The sequence below is a fragment of the Phaeoacremonium minimum genome (assembly GCF_000392275.1).
Source record: "Phaeoacremonium minimum UCRPA7 unplaced genomic scaffold PA7_03_scaffold_35, whole genome shotgun sequence".
Lineage (NCBI taxonomy): Eukaryota > Fungi > Ascomycota > Sordariomycetes > Togniniales > Togniniaceae > Phaeoacremonium > Phaeoacremonium minimum.
The window spans coordinates 16,296-25,696 of NW_006920942.1; the positions used below are offsets into that span (position 1 = coordinate 16,296).

A 9,401-nucleotide genomic window follows, 5' to 3' on the forward strand; every position below is an offset into this window, starting at 1 on the left:
TCCGGAAGGATTTGGATCTGGCTTGTAGCGTGGTGAAGTAAACATCAAAAGCGCTAGCGTAAGGGAATCTCTGGGCAAAAACCCAATCCCTGTAAAGACTGCGGTAAGGACCCATAACCAACAGCACAGATATCTCTTATCCCCAAGATCACCGATTGAGTCCGTGCTGTTGGCTCCCGTTGTCTCGTGGTCGTGCATTCCCTGCCGAGGCGCGGTAGGTCTGATAAAGGGGCTCAAATTGCTGTCGATCACCGCCGCCTCGCCAATTGGTTGGTCCACAACAGTTCAAGTATGTAGGGTATCTGAGAGTCCTGAATACTGAATCATGGGTGCGTATCCCATGCACGCCCTGCATCCAAAAAGAGTCCTTGACGGCTTGGATTATTGTATTCAAAACTTTTTAGAGAACTCCTTCTCGTAAATTGATGACTCCGGGCCGTTAACAAGATCTACTTACTGTAGATAAGCCTTGACACGAAACTGGAAGGTAATAAACCGTACTGGTTGCATCCACAACACTGTTAGAACAGGACGTGCAAAGCAACTCCCCTGTCCGAAAAAACAGCAGGCCAAGTTGATCATCTAATAGGCATGAGCAGATCAAGAAGGCTTGTAGTCGGTGATACGAGTTTGCCAATCGCAGTGATGTCTCTAAAGTATACTTTTAAGCTTGATCGCCTGGAGATCACACTTTAGGAGCTTCTCCACAGTAATAATCACCTCATGACAAATTTCTATCGACGTGGAACTCTCATACGTAGCTTTGCAGTTGTTTATCCTATATTTGATATCGATACGTCTGGCGAATGACGCTTCATTGGAGTAATAGCGATCAAGTCTCACATGTTTTGACCAAGATCAGAGGGTAAGACTAAACCTGCTCTACCAGAAGAGATGCAATATTTGAAAGCCACCACACTTTCAACAATACTATTACGAATCGAGTCTCATAGCAAGTTCGAGAATACGGCATCATTTGAGTTGGAAATGGCTGCCTTGCGAATGTTTCCCACATGTATAGTCATTCCAGTGATCGCGTTCCGTTCTTGTTTAAAACAAGGCGCCTACAGAAGTTGCCGCCTCCATGATGATTCGATTCATGAATAGAATGAGTATTTGGTTGTCTAGGGGGTTTCATGATCTATCACACTCCGAATGTATCGGGATCATTGGTCCATGTCTATAAATTCTATTTAATGACTGATCGTGCCTCATTTGTTTACGTGAATAGTTGTATATTAGTTTCCTTATTGATTGGTATAAAGTGCGGAAAAAGACGAAAATGCCTTACCATTTCAGCCTCTATTTAGCCGTTAGATCCACAGCAATCGATTTAACACAAACGATCAAAACTGAAACGCCCTGGGGGCTGTCGTGTGTGAATATGAGTTCTCATTTGGCTCAGTGGACAGTTCACAGTTAAGATTCACATTGAACTCTTGTGGCTAGCAATGTCGAGTATGGTTTTGATTGTAGCACACTAGAAGCCGAGACAGCTGCGTCACAATTGAATGCTTGTTGCTTGAACTAAATTCCTATATACAGAGCATGTTCAACTAGGTCTTGACCTCATCGAAATCATTTCCTGCTCAACATGCCAGCCGTACATACTTCGGATGCTTTAAACCTCATCATCAGGCGCAGTCAATCGTGCCTTCATCAGGCGCCTTTCACATAAGCACACGAAAAACCAATCGAGCTGCAGACATTTTGCTCCAGAAAATATCGCTCATCTGCGGCTGGATTCTTTTGGAATTCATGTGGGGGCGTAATCCATCAAAGCCTGTAGTCCGTGGTTGGGTTCTTGATAGGTGTCAGCATGGCGCTGATTGGTGATCGCAGGATGAGTTGACGAAGTGCCACACCGCACCTGACATTAATTAGTGATCTACACTCTAAATATATGGAACTATGACCTTGTGGTTGTCCGGTCAGGTTTCCCACCTAATATCCGGCCATACAATTGGTCAATATAAAATTAGAAATAAGGACATCCGTGCACGAAACTGATCGCAGGATGACCACTATCAAAAGTTTCTCGACGTTGCATTGTCTCTTGATGACTTCAAAGCAGACACATAAGCAAGAACATAAGCGACTATTGAGCCTCTAGGGAAAAGTCTTGCACACGATGATGGCTTGAGGCCTAATGCTGTCAAGTGACTTACGTTCTTCAACCTCGGAAACCCCACTTTTTGCCTGTCCATCAAGCCGATCCTTTGTAACCCGACAGTGAATCAACGTAACCGTCTCTACGACAAATTCAAGCAGGATGAAGGGACATCAGCCTGTAGGCGCTGCTGCCAAGAAAACTGCTGATGGAGATTCACCGATGGAAGAGATGTGGGCTGCAGCGGCCCAGGCGTTTGAAAGCATATGCGGTGAATCGCTTCGGAAAGGCGATGTAAAGAGTTTCGACGATGTTCAGGAAAAAATCGAAAACAGCGGCAAGATGGATTTCGGTATTGATGCAGGACCAGAAGACAATTGGGAAAAGGCCAAAAGTGTGGGACTTGAGTCGCTGAAGTATTTGAAGATGCTTGTCGGAGCTGCTTCACAAGCCTCTTCTTTTGTGTGTTTTCTTCCGTTAGTGACTGTTCGCACATTTGCTGACATCTCAAGATCCCCATACCCGAAGCGGCGGCCAGCATAACTAGCAACGCCTTATGCTTTGTGTTTGACATCCCTCAAGCCATCAAAGGTTATAATGATGCTATTGATCAAGTATTCAGTGAAGTGTCTTCGGCACTTTCACAATTCCAAATTTATCGATCCATGGAAAATGTCGACCCATTGCTTATCAAACAGATCCATTTGGTATTGGTAAGTTTTGTCAAAGTCTGCGCTCTTGTTGTCAAATATCGCCAGGGTCGTAAATTGCATCGCTTTATGAAACAATTCAAATCCGTCTTTGATGATGACTCGGGCTTGACAGACGAGATGGCCGAGTTTAAGCGGGCTCTGCAGGGACAACGCGACGTCGAAGGAACTGTCACACTTGCTGTTGTCTCAGAATCACGGCAAGATATCGCAATGCTGCTTGAGGAATTCATCGTTTTCGGCAAAAACACTGAACAAACACAACAAGTGGTGCAGGAAACACACAAAGGCGTGCAGGCTCTGAAAGATGACTCGGACCGAACCAAGACACTTGTCAAGATCCGGGATATTCTCGGGGTGCCGTCTACAGTGCGGCTCGATACAAATACTACGCAGACATGTACCAACATCTCGGACAGATGCCTCGATGGAACTGGGTCAGTAAGTAACCTCTGTAATTCACATTTACCACTTATAGGCCTGTCTCAAGTATAAAAGACAAAGGACTAGTTCCCATCTAGACAGTTGCTTCCTTTCCTTTTACTGCCATGGCGCGATCACTGACTCTTCATTTTCTAGTGGATTTGGACACACGACGCGTATCTGGCCTGGACGGCGCCGAAAGATAAATTGAGCTCGCACGTGCTCATTGTGTCAGGCCCTCAATCTTCAGGCAAGACGTCCACCAGTGCCTTGATTACCAAACGTCTCGAGGAGCAAAAGGGGCGCACCTACGTGGGACACTACTTCTTTCCTGCTAATACGAAGAAGTCCGATGAGGATAAGAACCCTGTGCAGTCAGCGCTGAAGTACATAGCTTTTCAAATTGCTCGTGTTGATGCCACGGTGCAAAATGCCCTCAGTAAGGCATGCGACGGGGGCCCTGCCGCATTTCGTCGTTCGGCTAGCCCCGAAAATCTGGACATTTTATGGGGTGACCTCAAGATCGGAGTGCCTGGTTCAGGCGCAACATACTACCTCGTGTTCGATGGGCTTGAGAACTTACCTAACAAGCACACAGAGATGCTGCTTGGTTTTATCTTCGGTTCCAGATTGGGTGGGGAGGTGTCCGGGCGGGTACGCGTCCTTGTGAGTGGGACGGATGAGCAGCTTTCCAGATGGTTGGCAGTCGACGCTGCCCTGAGGATCCAAATGGAGAAGCAGAATGGGCCAGATATGCGCATCGTTATCGACGAGACTCTCAACAAGCAGGGGATGCTTCAGAATGTGAAGACCAATTCAGAGCAACAAAAAGCAAGGAATAAAATTGTCGAGAAACTGCCCCAGAATGTCAATGGAAGCTATTCTCTGCTGCAGTTCGGGCTGGGAAGCGTTATCCGTCTACTAAGCACACGTACGGCGATCCAGGAGTTAGACCGAATGCTCGACCAATCGATGAGTAGCCACGAGGCCGCAATTAAAAATCTGCAGCGGTCATTAACGACAGATGAGATCAGCGAGCTGAATGAACTGCTGAAGTGGGTGCTGTTTGGCAACTATTCTCTGACGTTGGATCAGCTTGAAGCTGCAATGGTGAGTAATTCTATTTGGGACTTACCAGAAGCAGACTAAATATTATTAGTTACTATACTCGGGCATATCATCTCTTACATCCCTGGAATACATCATCAAGAACAAATACTCAGCCGTGTTGAAGATTGAAGACGGCTATGTTTATGCTCAAGATGGGGTCCAGAAATACCTGGAGAAGAAGAAAGATTCAGCTGCCCGGTCATCTCTCTCAAAAGATCGCGCAACTATCAGCATGTCCATCACTATAAATAACGTAGACCAAGAGCTGTGCGGACACTTTCTCTGGGACCTCGCTGATATGGCAATCCGAGACAAATTTAAGTTCAGCTTCAGTGGTGAAAACTCCAACCCCTTGCACAGTAGTAGCAGCCAGGGCGCCATCGCTGCTGACGAGTTTGAAGCAAATCACACCATTATTACTCGGGCATTTGAATACCTCAACAATGAACCAAATGACCAAAGTAAGGAGATTGGAGAATATCTTGTCTGCTGGCTACCCTATCACCTAGGTCGATTACGCCAACTTGAAGACGAAGACAAAGGGGCGCTGATGCCACACGAGCAGCTTCACATCGGTCAGAATTTGTACAAGCTCTTCAAGGATGAAATCGTGTTCAAGCGGCACAAGAAGACCTTCGAGCAGATTTATTGGACGCTAGAAGAGATGCGGGATGTGCAGAAGTGGTTGATGGACTCGGCAGTGGTGCGAAAGCTAGATAAAAAGTGGCGGGCCAAGGTGCAATTTGCTATAACACCGACGAGAGGCTACTTGAAGGAACTCGTTATTTTGATCGCGCGGAGCTTTCTGAGAGAGAGAAGTTGGTCGGTCTCAAACGCTCGTAGGTGGCTTCAGGAGTTCATGGCTATGGTGAGTAATGTCTGCGCGATTATGAAACTATGCCTCTTACACTCAGAGACAGGAAGACAGCAAACCAGCACAGTCTAGTATACCCTCTGACGCAAAACTCGATGACGCAAACTCCGTTGCTTCCTCCTCTTCATCATCCTCCATCGCTTCCATAAGCGATGTCAATTGGGACAAGCTGAGCATGTGGTGCCGAGATATTCTTGAGCTGGCAGACCAAGATCTCGACTCCATTTGGTATGAGCGCCTTGCTGAAGCCTCGAGCCTTACAGGAAGTGACCCTGAAGTCACGGTGTCACTCTACGAGCGTGCTATCAAGTTGAAGGACCCAAGTTGGCTGTGTCATCGCGGTCTGGGAACTACGCACTACAATCAAGGCCGAACTGCAGATGCAATTGCACAATTAACAATGGCACTCAAGGAAGTTGAACAGAAGGATGCCGTGCCGAAACCAGAGGCTAAAGATATCGTTGAGTTGCATCTATTATTAGGCGACTATACTTATGTGGAGGGGGATATGTCTAGTGCGATGGAGCATTACTCGTTCGCGTGCAAGAGCGACAATGCAGACCAGGCGACACAGGGACAGCTGGGCCATTTAAAGGCAAAGTTGGGGTCACCTGATGCGGAAAATATGCGCCATACGCTGAAGACAATGCTCATTGACGAAGGCGGTAAAGAGAGAATGGTCAATGTCTTGAAGATGGTAGCGCGAGATTTCGACCATGACGCTGTCGTTTCGAAAATGTTAGCCTTGGCCAAGGAAGATTCAGATCTATTACAGGGTATCATCGACGCTATGCAAGCGGCTACTGGAAAGTATTCAGCTATCGAAGATCGCACTACGGAGCCACTTGAGGTTGCCGACCGTTTTGCCGCGGACGAGGCTCGCGGCGTGTTATTGTACGACCTTGGCCTCGCGATCTATACGTATCACGTCTCTTTAGACGGCGTAGAACCAATCAACGAAGCTATCCGGCTTTGGGCTGAAAGTCGTGATCAACTCACAAGTATCGGCGGTCCTAATGCCTCAATTGCGCGTTCGAATGCTACCTCCGCGCTGGCGAACCATTACTTCCAGAGTATGATGGACGGGCTGCACCTTGATAATATCGACGCATTAGCAAGGCTAGCTAAGGACGACTCAGATGTCTATCACAACGATCCGGTCGGCTTCTTGGGCGCCCTGCACGCGCTGCGCGGCGATAAGGAGCAGGCCAGAGCAGTGTTAATACGACAAGTCAGACAGGCACTTCAGATTCTTTCAGATGACATGCCTGAAAATGACACAATCGGCTTCTCTATCATTCACAAAGCACTGGAGCATTACCAAGACTTTAAAAATGCGGCAGTTGCCCTGTCTCTGCTTGGACAGCCCGATCTCGTAACAGACGCGCTGTACTTCGAGATTGGGGACATACCGGAGGACTATGGCGAGGACAAGCAGCAATTGTTGGGAATAATCACCAAAATAGCTAAAGAAACAATACTGTTCGCTAAAAAACAGGTGCCGGATATCTCAAAGCAACTCGAACGCATACAAGTGGCCAAGACGTATGTCGACTCGTTAGTAATCGCTGCTCAGGCAAGCATCAAACCGGTGACAGATAGCGATGTCGACATCGAGGCCCGGAAACCTGAGACCGTCAATTCTATCACCGGCACCGCACACCGCCTAATGCAATCCCGCCTCTCAGACCTGGAACAATCGCATACTCCTGAGCTGAACCTCGCTGTCTTTCAGTGGAGTTGGTCCTGCGACGGCCGTACTACAGACGGCAAGCGGTGCCCAAATATAGCCGACTTTCATAGAGAATTCTACCATTGCATTTATTGCTCGAACCGAGACTTTTGCGGCGACTGCCTTGCTCGACTTCGCGAAGGTCACGAGGTAATTACGGTGTGTAGTTCGAAACACCGCTGGTTACGGATCCCACCACAAGGAGAGGACATATATATAGGTCGTCGAGCAAAGACTGTGCGCATTCCCAGCTACGTGCAGGCTGCCGAGGGGAATGAGCAAATTCTCATGGCTCACTATGCTGAGAATGGGGATCAAGAGGTGACTATCGAGACTTGGAAAGAAAGAGTGGCCGAAGAATGGGGCATTTCGCTCAAAGAGATCAAAGCCAGCGTGTCCAGGATGACTACTCCTGAATAAGAGGGATGAAAAGAGAAAGGCAATGTTGAAGGGAGACAGATCAAATCGAGATAGACCACGGGTTGTCTCAACATGACGAAACATGCCTTCTTGCAGGGGCTCACGAACTGCTCGTGATCTGTCACTTATCAAGCAGATGATACTCGGTCGGTATTTCCCAAAATTTAACCTCGGTAAACATGTGTTTCATATTGTACTGCTGGCATATTATTCTTATTCCGTATGTGTTGAGATTGAAAAGACATTGCTTTTTACGCTGTGTAAAATGTAAACCTCCGTATCGACTCATCCGCTCTCAATTATTAACCATTTTGAACCTCTCAGTCGTCTACAAGCCAAATTGCGAAGATGGCCTCGGGATCGATAGGGATTTTGAAAGATGCGTGCCTTCCTTTCATAGAATTCAGGAGTACTGGCACCCTTCGCACCTTCCCATGCACCATTTTGACTTCCTAGCGCCGCACCCGAATCCTTAGGACTGGCACCATGGTACGCTAAACCTTCTATTCCTGAACCCGCAGAGCCGCATCGCTTGTCCCTACTTCCGACAACGACCTGATAGGGATCACACTCAGTCGAACTTATACTGTAGTCTTAGACACACTGGCGTATATAATATCTTCATTTAGCAAATTGCCATTACTCCTTAGCAGCATGTACGCACTTTAAGCTGCATTCGTTCTGAGTGATCACCGGCCTTGTGTCAAGGCGACCTTTCGTGCAATAATCACAGGATATGCTTCAACTTAAAAACACGCAGTGCATGACTTAAATTCCAGAACTATCACATACATCCAAGTCTTGATTGCAAACGTATGTATCTGGGCTAGTCAGTCAAGATGATATGCTTCCTAAACAAACGTGGGCTGTCAATTGAGAATGAAAGGTCATGTTGGAAGCGTAATAGCTATGTAATGGATAAGAATGATCTTGCAATCAGTGTGCGTGCGAGTGAAATCCACTACGATACTAGCTGTTTCTCCCAATGCCGAGCAACATTGATTGATGGTGGTGCCCGTCATAACCGAAAGTGGTAGAAAAGAGAAATTGCTTTTCAAGCGCAACAAAACATTTTGCTATTTTCTAATTGAGCAACTAAAGCTCAGTCAGATGAAGAGCTAAAATTGTCGAAAAGTCGATATCCTGTGATGCCGTATTGCCGAGCTTGCGATGTCATTTGCATGTTGGCAATTTGGAGACAACTTAGTGCATTGAATCAAGTCACCGACGCGTTGGTTCAAGCAGGACAGGTAGTAGCGTTTAAAAGTTGAATTAGGTGACGTTCGATGAGCACTAAAACGCTAAAATTGCTTAATACACTTCTCAATTAACTCTGTCCCTAACACATCTCACTCAACCATCACTTCTCAACCCCTGACACCGCTTTACATTTGAACGTCTAGACGTTTAAACAGCTGAGGCATTGTGCTCAACATTCTCGACAATGCCCTTGTCTAACTTACCTCCGTGAGACATCTCTGCGGCGAATGTAGTATGGGGACGCCATTTCGCGGATGTTCGCGGAGTTGTTTCCTCCATCATCTTGTCCACTTGCTCCAGAGTGAGGCCCTTTGTCTCGGGGACGAGGAAGTATGAGTACACAAACGCACATGTACACAATCCTCCCCAAACGAAAAATACGCTCGATTTCAGGTTTCCACGTTTAGTTCCAACCATGTAGGTGCAGACTCTAGTTGATTGATCAATGTGTAAAGAAGGGGCTGTTGCGGAGCTAGTAAGCAAGTGTCCCAGCTCGTGCCTCAATCACGCATTCCTTTTCAGCCTCGGAAGTGCTATAGCTGTGAATGTTCGATCTGGTTCGCATGATACGCGCGGTGAAAGTTGCCAGTCTGGTTTAGAAGTCAATGTGTGCATGGCGTAGTACGCAGCTGAATGTCTAAAATAGATAGAGTGAGAGTCATTTTACACTGGCTGGGCAGGTCACTGGGCTCGTAAATGTCGAGAACTAGGCTATAGATATACCGATAACATGCCCTTCTGTACCGCTTTGAGTCGAGTAAG

General features: G+C 47.0%; 1 protein-coding gene across 1 annotated transcript; it reads left to right on the forward strand.

Moving 5' to 3' along the window:
• Positions 1–2,889: 2,889 nt before the first annotated feature.
• On the forward strand, positions 2,890–7,113 carry UCRPA7_450 (putative neutral amino acid permease protein; the record flags this gene model as incomplete). Its single annotated transcript, XM_007913046.1, has 5 exons — positions 2,890–3,261; positions 3,400–4,353; positions 4,403–5,221; positions 5,274–6,966; positions 7,031–7,113. The coding sequence occupies 5 exons, from the start codon at positions 2,890–2,892 to the stop codon at positions 7,111–7,113; spliced, it is 3,921 nt and encodes a 1,306-aa protein (XP_007911237.1).
• Positions 7,114–9,401: the final 2,288 nt, after the last annotated feature.